This window comes from Zalophus californianus, chromosome X (assembly GCF_009762305.2).
Source record: "Zalophus californianus isolate mZalCal1 chromosome X, mZalCal1.pri.v2, whole genome shotgun sequence".
NCBI classification, from domain to species: Eukaryota; Metazoa; Chordata; class Mammalia; order Carnivora; family Otariidae; genus Zalophus; species Zalophus californianus.
In genome coordinates this window covers 63,640,658-63,661,815 of record NC_045612.1, presented here as the reverse complement: position 1 = coordinate 63,661,815, position 21,158 = coordinate 63,640,658, and the positions used below count along the sequence as shown (strand labels likewise).

At 39.7% G+C, this 21,158-nt stretch overlaps 1 protein-coding gene across 1 annotated transcript; it reads right to left on the bottom strand.

Annotated features, from left to right (window-relative positions):
- Nucleotides 1-6,014: 6,014 nt before the first annotated feature.
- On the bottom strand, nt 6,015-9,335 carry LOC113930828 (exportin-7-like). The gene is given in 2 exon segments (XM_035725601.1): nt 6,015-8,214; nt 8,217-9,335. Coding segments are annotated over 2 exon segments (3,273 nt in total). The 3' UTR covers nt 6,015-6,060.
- Between the last annotated feature and the right edge of the window lie 11,823 nt (nt 9,336-21,158).

The window sequence follows — 21,158 nt, the reverse complement described above, 5'->3', positions numbered from 1 at the left end:
TAGGGACTCAGTGACTCCATCAAATGTAATAACATTCATATTATAGGAGTCCCAGAAGAAGAGAGAGGAAAGGGGACAGAAAATTCTAGGAAATAACAGTTTCTATATTATTCCTTTCTGCTCTAATCTTTATAATTTCCTTCCTTCTGCTGGCTTTAGGTTTCATTTGTTGTTCCTTTTTAGCTCCTTCAGGTTTAAGATTATATTGTTTATTTGAAGTTTTTCTTGCTACTTAAAGGTGGTCAGTATTGCTATATGCTTCTCTCTTAGGACAGCTTGTGCTGCATCGCAAAGGATTTAGACTATTGTGTTTTCATTTTTATTTATTTCCATGTGTTTTTTAATTTATTCTTTGATTTCCTGGTTGACCAATTCATTGTTTAATAGCATCTTGTTTAGCCTCCATGTATTTGTGGACTTTCTAAATTTTGACTGGTGGCTGACTTTTAATTTCATAGCATCATGTTCAGAAAAGGTACATGGAATGATTTCAAACTTTTTGCACTTCTTAAGGCCTGTTTTGTGACCGAATATACGATATATTCTGGAGAGTTTTCCATGCTCACTTGAAAAAAAGGTATATTCCACTCTTATAGGATAGAATGTCCTGAATATATCTATTAAGTCCATCTGTCTAGTGGGTCATTCAAAGACATCATTTTGGCCGAGTTAAGATGGTGGAGTAGTAGGGGAACCCTGAGCTTGCCTTGTCACTCAAACACAGCTAGATCAGCATCAAACTATTTTGAACAACTAAGAATACAATCAAGATTAAGAAAACAATGTCCACAGTTGGAGGGACAGAACGTGGTAGATGTGAGGCTTATCTTAACAAACAAATCAAAGCACACCTGGTTAAAAGTCCAAACACTCTCTACTAAAAGTAAGAAGGAAGTCTATAAAGGATGGGCCGACCAGTGGGAAAGAACAGCCAAAACACAATAGCAAAGTGTACACAGAATGCACCAGAAACACTTCCGAAGTGCCAGGCCCTGAAATGTGTATGACCACTTTTTAATATATTATTACTCTGAGGTGCAGGAAACATAAACATAACAAGCATCCATAACATGCAAAAGATAGAATCTTAGCCAAAATGACAAGATGGAGAAATGCTCCCCAAAAGAAAGTTCTGGAAGATATCAAAGCCAGGGAATTACTCAAAGCAGATCTAAGCAATATATCTAAACAAGCATTTAGACCAACCGTTATAAGACTACTAGCTGGACTTGCAAAAAACATAGAAGACAGCAGAGAAACCCTTGCTACAGAGATAAATGACCTAAAACTAAAAGACTAAAAATGCTGAAATAAAAAAAATGCTACAACTAAGAAGCAAAACAGACTGAATATAATCACTACGAGGACTGAAGAAGTGGAGGAGTGGATAGGTGATATAGAAGATAAAATTATGGAAAATAATGATACTTAAAAGAAGATGCAAAGAAAACTATAAGATCACCAAGGTAGACTTAAGGAACTCAACAACTCCATAAAGTGAAACAATATCCATATCATAGGAGTCCCAGAAGAGGAAGAGTGGAGAAGAGAGGCAGAAGGTTTATTTGAAGAAATTATAGCTGGGAACGTCCATAACTGGGGAAAGGAAACAGACATTCAAGTCCAAGAAGTACAGAAACTCCCCTCAAAATCAACAAAAACAGATCATCCCAAGTCATGTTATAGTGAAACTGGCAAAATACAAAGATAAAGAGAGAATCCTGAAAGCACCTCAGGATAAAAAATCCTTAACCTACAAATGTAGACACATATGGCTGGCAAAAGACCTGTCGACAGATACCTGGCAAGCTAGAAAAGACTGGCATGATATATTTAATGTGCTAAATAGGAAACATATGGGACCAAAAATACTATATCCAGCAAGGCTGTCATTCAGAATACAAGGAGAAATAGTTTCCAAGATAAACAAAAAATAAGGAATTTGTGAACACGAAACCAGACTTGCAAGAAATACTAAAGGGAACTCTTTGGAAAAGGGAGACCAAAAGTAACAAAGACTAAAGGAAGAGAGACAATCTACGGGAACAGCAACTGTACAGGTAATACAATGGGACTAAATTCATATACATCACAAATCACTCTGAATATAAATGGACTCAATGCTCCAATCAAGAGACATAAGGTATCAGAATGGATTAAAAAAAAAAGCAGCAAAACAAGACCGATTGATATGCTGCTTACAAGAGACTCATTTTATTTTTTATTTTATTTTTATTTTTATTATGTTAGTCACCATACAGTACATCATTAGCTGTTGATGTAGTGTTCAATGATTCATTATTTGCATATAACACCCAGTGCTCATTACAACACGTGCCCTCCTTAATACCCATCATTGGGCTACCCTATCTCCCCCTCCCCTCTGAAACCCTCAATTTGTTTCCTGGAGTCCAGAATCTCTCGTGGTTTTTATCCCCCTCTGATATCCCTGCCTTCAGTTTTCCCTTCCTTCCAAATGAACTCCATGCTATTCCTTATGTTCCACATATGAGTGAAACCATATGATAATTGTCTTTCTCTGCTTGGCTTATTTTACTTAACATAATCCCCTCCAGTTCCATCCATGTTGAAGCAAATAGCCATCATTTCTGACGGCTGAGTAACATTCATTGTATATATGAACCACATCTTCTTTATCCATTCATCTGTTGAAGGGCATCTTGGCTCCTTCAACAGTTTGATTATTGTGGACATTGCTGCTATGAACATTGGGGTGAATGTGCCGCTTCTTCTCACTACATCTGTATCTTTGGGGTAAATACCCACTAGTGCAATTGCTGGGTCATAGGGTAGCTCTATTTTTAAATTTTTGAGGAACCTCCACACTGTTTTCCAAAGTGGCTGTACCAGCTTGCATTCCCACTAACAGTGTAAGAGGGTTCCCCTTTCTCCACATCCATGCCAACATTTGTTGTTTCTTGTCTTGTCAATTTTTGCCATTCTAACTAGTGTAAGGTAATATTTCAATATGGTTTTGATTTGAATCTCTCTGATGGCTAATGATGATGAACATGTTTTCATGTTTCTGTTATCCATTTGTATGTCTTCTTTGAAGAAGTGTCTGTTCATGTCTTCTACCCATTTCTTGACTAGATTCTTTGTTTTTTTGGGTGTTGAGTTTGAGAAGTTCTTTATAGATCTTGGATACCAACCCTTTATCTGTAATGTCATGTGCAAATATCTTCTCCCATTCCGTGGGTTGCCTCTTCATTTTGTTGACTGTTACCTTTGCTGTGCAGAAACTTTTTATCTTGATGAAGTCCCAAAAGTTCATTTTTGCTTTTGTTATCCTTACCTTTGGAGACGTGTCATGAAAAAAGTTGCTGAAGCCCATGTCAAAGAGGTTACTGCCTATGTTCTCCTCTAGGATTTTGATGGATTCCTGTCTCACATTCAGGTCTTTCATCCATTTAGAGTTTATCTTTGTGTATGGTGCAAGAGAATGATTGAGTTTCTTTCTTCTGTACAGAGATGTCCAATTTTCCCAGCACCATTTATTGAAGGGACTGTCTTTTTTTCCATTGGATATTTTTTCCTGAATTGTCGAAGATTAGTTGACCATACAGTTGAGGGTCCATTTCTGAAGACTCTATTCTGTTCCATTGATCTATGTGTCTATTTTTGTGCCAGTACAATGCTGTCTTGGTGATCATAGCTTTGAAATACAGCTTGAAATCAGGCAATGTGATGCCCCCAGCTTTGTTTTACTTTTTCAACATTTCCTTGTGATTCGGTGTCTTTTCTGGTTCCATACAAATTTTAGGGTTGTTTGTTCCAGCTCTTTGAAAAATGCCAGTGGTATTTTAAAGTAGCAATTGCTCTGAGCAGCATAGACATTTTAACAATGTTTATTCTTCCAATCCATGAGCATGGAATGTTTTTCAATTTTTGTTTCTTCCTCAATTTCTTTCATAAGTGTTCTATAGTTTCTGGAGTATAGATCCTTTGCCAATTTGGTTACATTTATTCCAAGGTATCTTCTGGTTTTTGGTGCTATTGTAAATGGAATTGAATCTCTAATTTCTCTTTCTACAGTTACATTGTTAGCGTATAAGGAAGCAACTGAATTCTGTGTGCTGATTTTGCATCCTGCCACATTACTGAATTGCTGTATGAGTTCTAGTAATTTGGGGGTGGAGTCTCTTGTGTTTTCCACATAAAATATCATGTCATCTGCAAGAGGGTTTAACTTCTTTGCTAATTTGAATACCTTTTATTTCTTTTTGTTGTCTGATTGCTGTGGCTAAGACTTCTAGTACTATGTTTAACAATAGTGGTGAGAATAGGCATCCCTGTCTTGTTCCTGATCTTAAGGGAAAAGCTCTCAGCTTTTCCCCATTGAGAATGATATTAGCTGTGGGCTTTTCATAGATGGTTTTTATGATATTGAGGAATGTTCCATCTATTCCTACAATCAAAAGAGTTTTAATCCAGAAAGGATGCTTTATTTTGTCAAATGCTTTTTCTGCATCAATTGAGAAGACCATATGGTTCTTGTTTTTTCATCTATTAATGTGTTCTTTTTTTTTTTTCAGTAGAAACCATTGAAGTTTATTGGCGGTCACAATGCTTACACTGTATGCAGCAAACACCCTTACAAATCTATCCGCAACCTGATCACGCAAGAAAGGATTCACCACACAGTCGCCAGAGGAGAAGGAAAAAAAAATTAACAGGCTTGTTTTTGGGGGCAGAGGAGAGAAATAAAGGTAAAACCTAATTGATGATGAGTGTCCCATGGGCAAGAGCTGAACTAGAGATGCGTACAACTAGCGGCAGCAATTGTGGAAAAAGTACAAGGCAAATAGCTTTCTCCATTAATTTTCTTCTGTAGGTTAATTTTTTTAATATTCAGAACATTTATTATGGTTTTCATTTTATAAAAATGTATATTTTTAAAGGGGTGGGAGACTGTTAAATACTTCATGCTAGGCAGACCTTGTTATTAAGAACCCCTCCACTGTAGTAACTTCCTCCAGTTCATACATTCACGAGTGCAGGGTACATATATAAATATCCATGCACATACACCAACACACACTGCCTCAAGGGCTGGGGAAGACTCAGAGTTATTGGCCACGCACCTGGGCCTCTGGTGGACTCATCCAAGTCGCTCACCAGGAGAGCAGCTGGCTCAATTCCTTCTCTCTGGTCTCTACCTTTACAGAGACCAAGAATCCTAAATCATAGAGTTACATCTGACTTGTAAAAGCAAGAGGCATCTGTCTGAGGATGAGGATAAGCAAAGTGGGCAAAAGGATGAAGCTAGAACACCAAACACTTTTAGCTGCAGTTGTCTGTCACTGCAAGAGGCCGAGGGACCTAGGGCAGCATCTATGGTTGAAGGGGAAGGATGGTGCTCCACATGACTTAGAGTTCCTAATAACAAGGGTAATACAGTAACAGGAAGTGATAATTTTGGGGGCAAGGAAAGGGCAATAAGAAAAAATATACATTTGGAATTTTTACTTTTTTTTTTTTTTTTTGCCTCTCTACACTGTGTCACTAAATATATCTCTGCACGTTCACACATCCTCGTCCAGTAAAGCTTCAGGCCACCAGAATATACATTTTTTTCCTCACTCGCATACACAACCCCTCACATCAGCATTGGTGCACTAGACTCTGTAAAAATTTTTCAGTCACACTTTTTGTTTTTAAACTTGAGTCAATATAAACCTTGTTCAAAATGTTATGAAAAAATGTACATGTTTATACAAGGCAGGTTGTGGCAGGACACTGGGGGTTCCCCCCCACCCCCTGGGGTGGCCCCAGGAGGAGGGGCTGGAGTCTCACACATTTGTGTATCTCCTCCCACCACCCTTCCCACCCAACCCCCCAGGAACCAGCAGCGCCCTGCCCCCTAGTGAGTGTACTCACACCCCTATTCCCTGGGGAAGTAGCCAGGTGACTTTGCCATTTTCCCCACACCCCTGGAGGAAGGAGCCAGGGTCAGCCAGGCCCTCTCCCTTGTAATTATTTGCCCCTCTGGGCCAGACCAAAGGGTGCTGCTCTGTACAGGTAGAGTCCAAGGAGGTGTCAGCTCATCATATCATTGCTATTCACGCCGTAAGTGGAATTCTTCATCGAGTCGTTGACTTCTCGACGGAATGCCGACAGGTTCTGGGTGAACCTGTCTCTGTTTTTCGTAAGAAGATTTCGCTCGATGCCTTCCATCAGGTTTTCGAAACACAGATGCATAGCCTGCTGCTTCTCTGGTGCCTGGTTGTTCACGATACTGTTCCTTAGGTCAGAAAAATACTTTTCATTAAGTAGTATCAAGCCAAGTAGGGGCCGGGACATTGACCACTCGTTCCTACAGTCTTCAAAGATGATGATGTTCAGCACCGTTGACAGCATCTGCTGGATCATCTCTGGATGCTGCTGCATGATATGCAGAAAATGGTCGCTCTCCTGGTTCAGGGGTGTCGTCCTCTTCTTGGTGCTCCGTGACAGTTGCTTAAAGAGGTATGTCACGATGTGGTCCAAGCAAGAGCAGCAGCCTGTGCATACCATGGTGTCAAGTGCAGTAAGTCCTTCAGAAATGGAAGAGAGAATATACATGATGACATGAGGTTCCAGGCTTGCAATAAAGTTCATGTGGTCCTGGGTCAGGACTTCCAGTAGTGAATAGTAAGACCGGCTGAGCTTGGGGTAGTCCAGGTGGTCACTGTGGGGAATAGAGAGGAGCAGCTTGATGAAGGTCTGTAGAGCATTGTCCAGGGCATCATCTCCATAGAGACGGAAGACTCCAAAATTGACGTAGCTCCCACTGAGGGCTGCCTTCAGCATGGAGAAGCAGATGGAGATGCCCTTGAGCTTCAGTGCATAGACATGATCCTTTGGGACCTCTCCTAGTGTCAGGATGCGATTGCCATACATTGTTATCATCTTGCTGGTTTCTCTGAAGAGTAAGATGCCATTGGGGGAAGAGACATCGAATTGCAGTCGCTGGGATCTGTTATGAACTAACTCAGCCATCAGCTTGAGCACAGGAGTGGTACAAGCTGGATCATGGTACCAGAGCTCAATTGCCCGCTGGAGAATTGGCATGTAGGATGGATATATCCACTCAAACAGCATCATGAAGCTGGTCTTGGCATTGAAGGCGAAAGCTATCCCTCTCAGGTCTCTTACGAGGCCAACCAGAGTTCGCTTTGCCTCTTGCTCGTTGAAACTGTTAGTGCTAAACATCTGGGCCACGACCTCAAACGCTGCTGTGAGCGGCAGCATGAACTGCTCATACTGATCTTCATCCTCTCCTAAATCCACCATGAGGAGACGCCCAAGGGCTGTGTAGAAGGTAGTCCGACACCGCATGTCTGTCAGATTGGACTGATTGTTAATACCCAGAAATGAAAAGTGCTCGCTCGTGTGATTGTTCAGCATGAACTGTACCGCAATAAGCTTCACTAGTTTCCTTACACTACTGTATCCAATGGAGAGGTCATTGAGAAGCTGTAGTGTCTTGGAGGTGATCGGTTCACAGCGGCCCCAGTACTTCAGGTTGGTGATGATTTTTCCTATGAAGACGCTTAGGACCATAGTCTCATCATTCAAGCCCAGAACTTCTGAGAGTCGGCGGTACAGCTTAGAGGATTTTTGCACCTGGTCCCCAATGTAGATCTTATGAAACTGTTCAAAAAAGCTCAGCATGGCCAATTCTACCTTCTCATTACCCGCTTGAGCCAGGCGAGAATCTGTTAGGTTCATCAGCTGGAGCACCCGACAGACGAGCTCGCCATCCATAGCAGCTTGCTCATCAGTGCTGGCAAAAGAAACCCAGCCACCGATCACTGCGCCGATGATGTAAACCAGCCACGTCAGCCTTCCTTCCTGCACTGCGATATCCATCGGGCTGGCGCTGGCACTCTGCAGCAGCTCCTGATAGGACTGGGCAGACTGGTCAAACAACTGCATGAGGAGTGCGCATGTCTTCTCGTACTCACAACGCCTGATGGTAGACAGCTGGTCCAGCTGCTGCTGCACCAGGCCAGTATCCTCCAGAGGGTCTTCCAGGCCATCCCTCAGGATGATGTGCACAGATTCCAAACGGGATGTGATATAGGCTTTGGTGACCTCAGGAGTGTAAGTTTCCAGCATGTGGGGCTCTGTGGCTTTCACGTATGGCACAGAGGCTGCCAGCCGCTGCCATAGGCTCAGGAGATAGTGCACACTATTTGGGGACTATTTGGGGCAAATTCCCAGTGCTGTAGGCTGGTCACTGTGAAGTTAGCTATCAATCGGATGACCTCAGGGTAGTTTTCCACCTTTACTAATTCTCCCAGTTGAGAGTTACTCTTCAATCGGGCCAGTAGTCTGCAAAACTCATGGTAATTGTTTGGGTCTGATAAACTCTGTGGGTTTTCCAGTATTCATTTAACACCGTCAACAAGATGTGAGAGAAACTTGGCCCTCTCTGCATTGTTAAACAGGGATCTTCTTACTGAGGCAATCTGTACTAAACAGGATAATACCAGAGGCGAAAATGAAGGAGGGATGGAATGATACAGGTCAAAAAACAGCTGCAGAGTTGAAGAATCTAAGAACGCTGATCTCCAGCTGGTGGGAATCTGTACTGTGCACAGGTCATCTGAGGATTCATCAGTAGAAGTGCCGATGAAATCAAAGTTTAGGCAGTTATGAATGAGTTTGAGCAGTTGCATGAGCAAGCCATGCTGACTTTCATCATTCAAGTTTAGATTCTTTCCTGAAGCCTGTTTTAGTAAATTGCAGGAAAGTGTGAAGATATCAAATAATGATGAGTCTCAGAAAGAAGAGGCTATTTTTCTGTGCTTGGTTAAAGGATGCGTGGTGTCGGCTTGATTAATTTCATTGGTTAGCTGAGATAAAATAGTGACGCCAATGACGCAGTATTCCACACTGTCCTGTAAGAACCTTGTGACATCTGTGATTGCATTTCTGAAGACATAGTCATCCTTCTGACAGTCAAACCAGCCCAGTTTTGTGATTCTGGCATATAACTGAATAAGTGCTTGTGTCACGAAAGTAGCCAACTTTGGCCGGGTGGCAAGGTAGTTGAGCACATAGTTCCGAATATCTATGCGTTGCTCCAATGGTAGAGGGTTGTTTGTGCGTGATACAAGCTTTGTAAGGCATGTAGCTGCCAGTAACTGGGAGTAAGAGGAACTTCCTCTCTTGAGGAGCAGCTGGCATTTGCTCAGGCAATCAGGGCTGTTGGTGAATTTGACCAAGGCTTTCTCTGCCTGGAGTCGAGTGGTTGTGTCTGTTGTCTCATAAAGCTGTTTGCACAGATTCTCTAGTTGGGCCAGGCTCTGCACATGATCCGCCATTTTGCTCCATTCATGCTCCTCTCCGGCCTCATCTATTAATGTGTTCTATCACATTGATTGATTTGCGAATGTTGAACAACCCTTGTATCCAAGGAATAAATCCCATCTGGTCATGATGGATAATCCTTTTAACGTACTGTTGGATCCTATTGGCTAAGATCTTGTTGAGTATTTTGGCGTCCGTGTTCACCAAGGATATTGGTCTGTAATTCTCCTTTTTGATGAGGTCTTTGCCTGGTTTGGGGATCAAGGTAATGCTGGTCTCATAGAATGAGTTTGAAAATTTTCCTTCTGTTTCTATTCTTTGAAACAGCTTCAGAAGAATAGGTATTATTTCTTCTTTAAATGTTTGGTAGAATTCCCCTGGGCAGCCATCTGGTCCTGGACCCTTGTTTATTGGGAGATTTTTGATTACTGCTTCAATTTCATTACTGTTTATTGGTCTATTCAGATTGTCAATTTCTTCCTGTTTCAGTCTTGGTAGTTTATAGGTTTCCTGGAAGGCATCTATTTCTTCCAGGTTACTTAATTTATTGGCATAGAGTTGCTGATAATAATTTCTAATAATTGTTTCTATTTCATTGGTGTTAGTCGTGATCTTTCCTCTTTCATTCATAATTTTATTAATTTGGGTCCTACACTTTCCTTTTGGATAAGTCTGGCCAGAGGTTTCTCTATCTTATTCTTTCAAAGAACCAGCTTCTAGTTTTTTTGATCTGCTCTACTATTTTTCTGGTTTCTATTTCATTGATCTCTACTCTAATCTTTATTATTTCCCTTCTTCTGCTTGGTTTAGGTTTTATTTGCTGTTCTTTCTCCAGTCCTTTAGGTGTAAGCTTAGCTTGTGTATTCAGGATTTTTCTACTTTTTTGAGTGAGGCTTGGATGACTATGTATTTCCCCCTTAAGACTGCCTTTGCAGTATCCCATAGGTTTTGGACTGATGTGTTTTCATTCTCATTGTTTTTCATGAATTGTTTAAGTTCTTCTTTGATTTCCTGGTTGACCTAAACATTCTTTAGCAGGATGCTTTTAACTTTCAAGTGTTTGAATATCTTCCAAATTTTTTCTTGTGATTGAGTTTCAGTTTCAAAGCATTGTGGTCGGAAAATATGCAGGGAATGATCCAATCTTTTGGTATTAGTTTAGACCTGACTTGTAATCCAGAATATTATCTATTCTGGAGAATGTTCCAAATGTACTTGAGAAGAATATGTATTCTCCTTTTTTTAGGATTAAATGTTCTGAATATATCTGTGAGTTCATCTGGTCCAGTGTGTTATTCAAAGCCTTTGTTTCCTTGTTGATCTGCTTAGATGATCTGTCCATTGCTGTGAGGGGGATGTTAAAGTCCCCCACTATTATTGTATTATTACTGATGTGTTTCTTTGGGAATAATCTCATTCTTTTGGTATCAGTTGAGACCTGATTTGTGACCCAGTATGTGGTCTATTCTGGGGAATGTTCCATGTGCATTCGAGAAGAATGAGTATTCTGTTGTTTTAAGGTGGAATGTTTTGTATATATCTATGAAGTCCATCTGGTCCAACGTGTCATCCAAGGCTCTTGTTTCTTTTTTGATCTTCTGCTTAGATGATCTGTACTTTGCTGATAGTGAAGTGTTGAAGTCTCCTAGTATTACAGTATTATAATCAATATGATTCTTTATTTTGGTTAACAGTTGCCATATATAGTTGGCTGCTCCCATAGTGAGGGTATAGATATTTACAATTGTTAGATCTTCTTTTTGGATAGACCCTTTAAGTATGATATAGTGTCCCTCTGCATCTCTTACTACAGTCTTTAGCTTAAAATCTGATTTGTTTGATATGAGAATTGCTACCCCAGCTTTCTTTTGAGGTTTGTAAGCATGAGAAATAGTTCTCCATCCCCTCATTTTCAGTCTGGAGGTATTTTTAATTTCAAAATGAGTCTCTTGTAGACAGCATATGGATGGGTCCTGTCTTTTTATCCAATCTACAACCCTGTGTTGTTTCATGGGAGCATTTAGGCCATTCATGTTGAGTGACTATTGAAAGATATGATTTGATTGTCATCATATTGCCTGTGAAGTCCCTCTTTCTATAGATTGTCTCTGTAAATTTCTGGTCTAGGTTACTCTTGGGGTCTTTCTTCTTTTATAGAATCCCGCTTAATATTCCTTGCAAGGCCGACTTAGTGGTCACCTATTATTTCAGTTTCTGCCGGCCCTGGAAGCTCTTTATCTCTCTGTCTGTTCTAAATGACAGCCTTGCTGTATAAAGTATCCTTGGCTGCATCATCTTCTCATTTAGTACCCTGAATATGTCTTGCCAGCCCTTTCTGGCTTTCCAGGTCTCTATGGACAGGTCTGACGTAATTCTGATGTTCCTCCATCCGTACATAAGAAGTCTTCTTCCTTAGCTGCTCTCCCCTTAGCTGCTTTCAGCATTATTTCCTTGGTTCTAAGATTTGCAAGTTTTGCTATTATATGCCAGGGCATTGGTCTGGTCTCACTGATCTTGGGAGGGGTCCTCTCTGCCTCTTGGAGACAAATGCTTATTTCCTTTCTCAGATTATGGACGTTCTCAGCTGTGATTTGCTCAAATACCTTCTAGTCCTCTCTCTTTCTCTACACCCTCAGGCATCCCAATAATTCTGACGTTGGAACATTTAATTTCCCTCAGTCTGATCTTATGGGCTTTTAGCTGTTTATCCCAGGCCTCCTTGGCTTCCTTCCAATCATCTTATCTTCTAGTTCACTAATTTGTTCTTCTGCCTCATTTACCCTGGCTGTCATGGTATCCAGTTTAGACAGCATCTCATTCATAGCATTTTTAAGTTTGTCCTGATTAGATTTCATTTCTGCCCTTAGAGATTCTATATTGTCACTAGTATTTTTCTCAGGCCTAGAGAGCGAATTCATAATTTGTACTCTGAAGTCTTTCTCTGTCATCTTGCTTATATCCATAACCAGTAGGTCTGTGGCAGAAGCCATAGTTTCTGGTTCTTTTTTTTTTGTTGGGGGTTCCTCCTCTTAGTCATTTTGTTGAGAGGTGGTTGAAAGAATGTACAGAGTCCAAAGTATTAACCATAACCCAAGAAAGATTCACCCTTTTTATGGGGACCCCAGGGTTGTCATCCTCTTGTTCTTCCAGCCTGTCTTCTGGGGGAGGGGACTGCTCCACTGTTACTCATGCAACCCTGCTTGAGCAGAGTTGCCCTGCCCCCTGTCTTAGGGGGTGGGCTCAGTGGAAGCCGGTTTTTTGAGCTTTTGTTCTCCGGTGACTTTCTGTGTCTCTTCTGTCTCTTCCGAAAGTCAGAGCAGAAATGACCACACCCAAACCTCTTACCCAGAGCAGAGAAATTGTAGTCTGCTCTTCACTGAGCTCTCTAGGACACACCTTCTCCATTTCTGTCTACGCTGCTAAAAACCACAGCCTCCCATGGTGATGCACGCCCACAGCAACTCTCCCAGAGGTTGCTCCCAAAGCCAGGCGTGTCACTGCCTCTTGTGCATCTAAAACTGTAAGCCAACCTGGGTTCACACGCTTGCACCTGCCACACCTGGATCCTGTCTGGGGGCTGTTCTAAAGCACTTTCACAGCCACTACCACTCTGTGAGTCTGTGCTTAGTCCCCAGCGTGGGACGCTTTTGCACTCCAGTGTTATAACACCTTCCTGGTGCCAACTTATGGAGTCTTCCTCCCCCTTCTCTTTATCTTCATGTATCTGCCTGTAGAATCAGGACTCTGTCCTTCATAGCTCCGGACTGCTGGAGATTTTCTGCCTGTAGAGATACAGATATATATTCTTACATCTCAGGCTGATATTATGGGTGTTCAGAATGGTTTGGTAGATATCCAGCTAAATTCAGGGGACCAGTTGAAATAGGGTCCTCTACTCCTCCACTGTCTTGCCTCGCTTATTGTATTTTATTTTTTCTAAGAGACTCATTTTAGACCCAAAGACACATCCAGATTAAAAGTGAGCAGTTGGAGAACAATTTTTCATGCTAATGGTTATCAAAAGAAAGTTGGAGTAGTCATACTTATATCAGGCAAAGTAAATTTTAAACCAACGATGGTAATAAGAGATGAAGAAGGACACTATATCATAATAAAGTAGTCTATCAAACAGATCTTCTAAAGAAGATCTAATAATTCTAAATATTTATGCCCCTAACATGGGAGCAACCAAATATATAAATTAATTTATAACAAACTTAAAGAAACTCATTGATAATAATACAATAATAGGAGGGGACTTTAAACTACCCCTCACAACAATGGACAGATCATCTCAGTGGATCAACAAGGAAACAAGGGCTCTGAATGACACACTGGATCAGTTGGACTTAACAGATATATTCAGAGCATTTCATCCTAAAACAGCTGAATAAAAATTCTTCACGAGTGCACATGGAACATTCTCCAGAATAGATCACCCACTGGGTCACAAATCAGGCCTCAAATAGTACAAAAAAAAAAAAATGAGATTCTACCGTGCTTATTTTCAGACCACAGTGCTATGAACCTTGAGGTCAACTACAAGAAAAAAATTGGAAGGACCACAAATACAAGGAGGTTAAAGAACATCCAACTAAATAATGAAAGGGTCAATCAGGAAATTAAAGAAGAATTTAAAAACATATAAGGAAACAAATGAAATTGAAAACATGGCAGCTCAAGCTTTGGAATGCAGAAAAGGCAGTCCTAAGAGGGAAGTATAGAGCAATATAGGCCTTCCTCAAGAAACAAGAAAAGTCTCGAATACACAACTTAAACATACACCTAAAAGAGCAAAAAGAACAACAAATAAAACCTGAATCCAGCAGGAGAAGGGAAATAATAAAAATTAGAGCAGAAATCAAAGATATAAAAAAATCACAAAAACAGTAGAACAGATCAATAAAACTGGGCACTGGTTCTTTGAAAGAATTAACAAAATGAATTAGTAATCAGAATCTCCCAGCAAACAAGGGTCCAGGGCTGGATAGCTTCAAAGGAGAATTCTACCAAACATTTAAAGAAGAATTAATGCCTATTCTTCTGAAACTCTTCCAAAAAATAAAAATGGAAGAAAAAATTCCAAAGTCATTCTATAAGACCAGAATTACCTTGATCCCAATACCAGACAAAGATGCCACCATAAAGGAGAAATACAGACCAATATCCTTGATGAACATGGATTCCAAACTTCTCACCAAGACACTAGCTAATAGAATCCAACAGTACATTAAAAGGATTATTCATGACAATCTAATGGGATTTATTCCTGTGCTGCATTGCTGGTCCAACAACAACAAATCAATCAAGGTGATACACCACCTTAATAAAAGAAAGGATAAGAACCATATGATCCTCTCAATAGATGCAGAAAACTTTTTTGACAAAACACAGCATCCTTTCTTGATAAAAACCCTCAACAAAGTAAGGATAGAGGTAACATACCACAAAATCATAAAGTCCATATACAAAAGACAAACAGCTAATAGCATCCTCAGTGGGGAAAAACTGAGGGTTTTTCCCCAAGGTCATTAACATGCCTGGCTGTCCACTCTCACACTGTTGTTCAACATAATACTGGAAGTCCTAGACTTAGCAATGAGACAGCAAAAGGAAATAAAAGGCATTCAAATTGGCAAAGAAGAAGTCAAACTTTCACTCTTTGCAGACAAGATGATATTCTATGTAGAAAACCCAAAAGACTCCACCAAAAAAATTGCTAGAATTCATACACAAGTTCAGCAAAGTCGTAGGATATCAAATCAATGCACAGAAGTCTGTTGCATTTCCATACACCAACAATGAAGCAGCAGAAAGAGAAATCAAGGAATCAATCCATTTACAATTGTAACAAAAACTGTAAGATACCTAAGAATAAATCGGACCAAAGAGGTAAAAGATCTGTACTCTGAAAACTATAGAACACTTACGAAAGAAATTGAGGAAGACACAAAGAAATAGAAGAACATTGCACACTCAGAGATTAGAAGAATAAATACTGTTAAAACATCTATACCAACCAAAGTAATCTACACATTTAATGCAATTCTTATCAAAATAAGACCAGCATTTTTCACAGAACTAGAACAATCCTAAAATTTGTACGGAACCAGAAAAGACCCTGAATAGTCAAAATAATGTTGAAAAAGAAAACTGAAGCTGGTGGCATTAACAATGACGGACTTCAAGCTATATTACAAAGCTGTAATCATCAAGACAGTATGGTGCTGGTGTAAAAATAGACCCATAGATTGATGGAACAGAATAAACAACTCAGAAATGGACCTTCAACTCTATGGTCAATTAATCTTAATAAAGGAGAAAAGAGTATCCAATGGAAGAAAGGCGGTCTCTTCAACAAATGGTGTTGAGAAAATTGGACAGCCACATGCAGAAGAATGGAAATGAGCCACTTTCTTACAGCATGCACAAAAATAAATTCAAAATGGATGAAAGACCTAAATGTGAGACAAAATCCATCAAAGTCCTAGAGGAGAACACAGGCAGCAAACTCTTCTACCTTGGCCACAGGAACTTCTTGCTAGAAATGTCTACATGGGCAAAGGAAACAAAAGCAAAATGAACTACTAGGACTTCCTCAGGATAAGAAGTTTTGCACAACAAAGGAAATAAGCAACAAAACTAAAAGGCAACCTTAAGAATGAGAGAAGATATTTGTTTGCACTGTTGATGGGAATACAATCTGGTGCAGCCACTCTGGAAAACAGTATGGAGGTTCCTCAAAAAGTTGAAAATAGAGCTACCCTATGACCCAGCAATTGCACCACTGGGTATTTACCCCAAAGATACAAATATAGTGATCCAAAAGGGCACCTGCACCCCAATGTTTATAGCAGCAATGTCCTCAATAGCCAAACTATAGAAAGAGCCCAAATATCCATAGACAGTTGAATGGATAAAGAAGATATATATATATATAATGGAATATTACTCAGTCATCAAAAAGAATGAAATCTTGTCATTTTCAATATGTGGATGGATCTAGAGTGTATTATGCTCAGAGAAATAAGTCAGTCAGAGAAAGACAAATACCATATGATTTCACTCATATTTGGAATTTAAGAAACAAAACTGATGATCATAGGGGAAGAGAAGGAATAATGAAAGGGAAGGAACAATAAAATAGCATAGGAGACTGGAAGAGGGTGGAAGAGTAGGGGACCCTCATTTCATCTGGTCTCTTGAATTCAGCTAGATATCTATCTAATCATTCTGAACACCTGCGAATCCAACATGAGATCTAAGAAAAGAATTGCTGCAATTCTACAAGTAGAAAATTGAACAGTTTTTGCAAGGTAGGAGGTGCAGAGACATAAGTCTGAGGGGATATATCAGAAGATAATCCCCAGCAGAGGGAGCCTCTGGAAGCCAGCTCCCCGAAAGTGATACAACAGTGGAGTGCAAAATCTGAACTTTTAGAGTCTGCTCCTATGAGGGACGTCCCTGCTTGAAAGGCGCTCAGATGACAAATCAGGGCAGAAACTTAGTTCAGACCATGTGGCCTCAGGATCCCCGGGGTCACAGAAAGAATGGGAGTGCCTGAGTGTGCAGAGTTTCCAAGCACTGGGGCAGGGAAGCAGGATATAATTAGGGAGCCCTGGAGTGACCTCTCAGATGGGTGTTGCCATAAATTGTGAACTGTAGCACCATCTGGAAATCACTCTCCAAACAGGGGCTCAGTAAGCAGCAAAACTGCTATGAGTCCCTGCTCCTCCCATGGGAGTATTGGTATGGGTATGTGCACAATTGGGCAACTGCTCCTGGATCAGGGGACCAGAAAGCAGCGGGGCCAGGGTGAGATCCCCCCCGCCTCTGTCCCCTGGGAGAATTGGTGTGGGTGTGTACAGCATAAGTCTGTGGAGTTTGGTGCATGAAAAACTGATTGCTTTTCCATGAGGGTGAACTGAAGAGTGTGGGCCACCATCGTTCAGCTCCAAGGATGGAGATCAAGCGGGGCGCCACCATTTTTATTTTTTATTCATCCTCTAAAAGGGTGTAAAAAGTCTTCAGGGTACAAAAGCCACATAGAGAAACCCGAAGCAGCTTACACTGAGCTAGGCCCTTGGCAAGGGTCAGTGCAACTCCACCCATGCAAAGACACCTGAGAATCCATGCAACAAGCCCCTCCCCCAGAAGACCAGTGGGAACATCAGGCTAATACCAAACTTATGGATCCTACAGAATTGAAAATCTCCTGAGCTAGGGAAAAACAGTATATAGAACTCATTTTTTCCTCATGATTCTTTAATCTTTCAGTTTAAAATTTTCTTTTTTTTTTTTTTACTTTTTTCCCTTTTGAAATAGCTTCTTGTTTTATCAATGCTTTAAGTGTATTTTTAAATTTTCGTTTTTACATTTACATTTTATAGATATATTCTTCATTTTTTGCTTCCTTTCTCTGTATTCAATTTTCTTTGGATATATATAAGTTTTTCTTTCTTTACAATTTTGGGATGAAGTGTCTTCTAACAAACAGACCAAAATACAACCAAGAACAAGTGTATCACCCTGTTAGTCTACCTGTTTAATTTTATTCTCTCTTTTTTCCTTTCTTTTTTCTTTTTTGTTTTCTGATCTCTTCTGATTTGCCTAGTGTATATTTCACTGGGGTCATGGTTGACATTTTTATTTTTTTACTTTTTATTCATTATTTTTTAGTTTTTATTTCTTTTTTGTTCTCTCATTCATCTATTCTTCTTTGGAAAAAAATGACCAGAAGGAAAAATTCCCAGAAAAAAAGAACAAGAGGCAGTACTCAGTGCCAGAGACTTAATAAATATGGATATTGGTAATACGTTGGAGCTGGAATTCAGAACAATTATTATAAAGATACTAGCTGGGCTTGACAAAAGCATAGAAGACACTAGAGAATTCTTTTCTGGAGAAATAAAAGAACTAAGATCTAATCAGGTTGAAATCAGAAAGGTTATTACTGAGATGCAAACAATGGAGGCTCTTACTGTTAGGAAAAAAATGAGGCAGAAGAGAGAGTAAGTGATATAGAAGATTAAAATATGGAGAATAATGAAACTGAGCAAAAGAGAGGTAAACAATTACTTCACCATGATGGGATGACTCGAGAGATCAACAATAGCAAAAAGCAAAATAATACTAGAATTAATATTAGAAATAATTATTTCCTCATCCCAGAGGTTGAGGAAAGACACGCAGGGAGAGGGGTAGAAGGTATATTGGAGCATATTATACCTGAGGGCTTCCCTAATCTGGGGAAGGAAATAGGAATTCAAGTCCAGGAGGCACAGAGAATCCCCCCTCAAAATTAAAGGAAAAAAAAAAAAAGACCAGCATCTCAACATATAATAGTGAAGGTAGCAAATCTCAGAGATAAAAAGAAAATCCTAAAAGTAGTTCGAGACAAAAGGTCCTTAACCTACAAGGGTAGGAACATTACACTGGCAGCAGACGTATCCATAGAAACCTGGCAGGTCAGAAATGATTGGCATGATATATTCAGGGTACTAAATGAGAAAACTATGCAGCCAAGAATACTTTATCCAGCAAGGGTATCATTAAGAAAGGAAGGAAAGATAAAGAGCTTCTAAGACAAACAGAAACTAAAAGAATTTGTGATTACTAAACCAGCCTTGCAATAAATATTGAAGGGGATCCTTTAACTGAAGAGAGAGCCGAAAAGTAACGTAAACCAGAAAGGAACAGAGACAATACAAAGAAATAGTGATTTTATAGGTAATACAATGGCACAAACTTCATATCTTTCAATAATTTCTCTGAATGTAAATGGGATACATGCTCCAATCAAAACACAAGGGTATCAGATTGGATAAAAAAACAAGACCCATCCATATGCCATCTACAAGAGATTCACTTTAGACCCAAAGACACCTCCAGACTTCTGGTGGGGTGTTAGAGAACCATTTATCCTGCTAATGGACATCAAAAGAAAGCTGGGAGTAACAATCCTTATATCAGGCGAATTAGATTTTAAATGAAAGACTGTAGTGAGAGATGAAGATATTAGCCAATAGGATCCAACAGTACATTAGAAGGATTATTCACTATGACCAAATGGGATTTATTGCTTGGGCTGCAAGTGAGGTTCAACATCCACAAATCAATCAACATGATACATCACATTAATAAAAGAAAGGACAAGAACCCTATGGTCCTTTCAATTGATGCAGAGAAAGCATTTGACAAAATACAGCATCCTTTCTCAATTAAAACTCTTCACAGTGTAGAGATGGAGGGACCATACCTCAATATCATAAGAGCCATATACAAAAAACCCACAGTGATAATCATTCTCAATGGGGAAAAACTGAGAACTTTTCCCCTGAGATCAGGAACAAGACAGGGATGCCCACTCTCACCACTGTTGTTCAACATAGTACTGGAAATCTTAGCCTCAGAAATCAGATGACAAAAAGAAATAAAAGGCATTCAAATTGGCAAAAAGTCAAACTCTCACTCTTCACAGATGAGATGATACTATATGTGGAAAACCCAAATGACTCCATCCCCAAATTTCTAGAACTCATATAGGAATTCAGCCAAGTGGCAGTATACGAAATCAATGTACAGAAATCGGTTCCATTTCTATATATTAACAATGAGACAGAAGAAAAAGAAATTAAGGAGTCAATCCCATTTACAATTGCAACAAAAACCATAAAATGACTAGGAATAAACCTAACCAAAGAGGTAAAGGATCTATACTCTAAAAACTATAGAACACTTATGAGAGAAATTGAGGAAGACAAAAAAAAATTGAAAAACATTCCATGCTCATGGATTGGAAGAATAAATATTGTTAAAATATTTTTGCTACCCAGTGCAATCTCCACATTCAAAGCAATCTCTATCAAAATACCATCGACATTTTTCACAGAACTGGAACAAATAATCCTAAAATTGTATAGAAACAGAAAATACCCCAAAAAGCCAGAGGAGTGTTGAAAAAGAAAATCAAAGCTGGTGGTATCACAATGCCTGACTTCAAGTTACATAACAAAGCTGTAATCATCAAGACAATATGCTACTGGCTCAGAAACAGACACATACATCAGTGTAACAGAATAGAGAACCCAGAAATGGACCCTCAACTCCATGGTAAACTAATCTTTCACAAAGAGGGAAAGAATATCCAATGGAAAAAAAAGACAATCTCTTTAACAAATGGTGCTGGAACACTGGACAGCCACATGCGGAAGAATGAAATTGGACCATTTCCTTACACCGTACACAAAGATAAACTCAAAATGGATGAAAGGCTTAAATGTTAGAAGGAATCCATCAGAATCCTAGAGGAGAATACAGGCAGCAACTCCTTTGACCTTGGCCACAGCAACTTCTTGCTAGACACGTCTCCAAAGTCAAGGGAAACAAAAGCAAAAAGGATCTTTTGGGACATAACCAAGATAAGAAGTATATTCTTATCTTGTATATTTCAATAATTTTAGGTTTCCTTTGCTCCAGAGAAGCTGTGGAGCAAAGGAAACAGTCAACTATACTAAAAGACAACCTATGGAATGGGAGAAGATATTTGCAAAGTTCTTATCAAATAAAGGGCTAGTATCCATGATCTATAATGTATTTTTCAAATGCAAAACGCAAAAAAACCCCAAATAATCCAGTCAAGAAATGGGCAGAAGTCATGAACAGACATTTCTCCAAAGAAGACCTACAAATGGCTAACAGACACATGAAAAAATGTTCCAAACCCCTGAGAACCAGGGAAATATAAATCAAAACCATGATGAGATACCACCTCATACTGGTCAGAATGGCTAACATTAACAAGTCAGAAAGCAACAAATGTTCGTGAAGATGTGGAG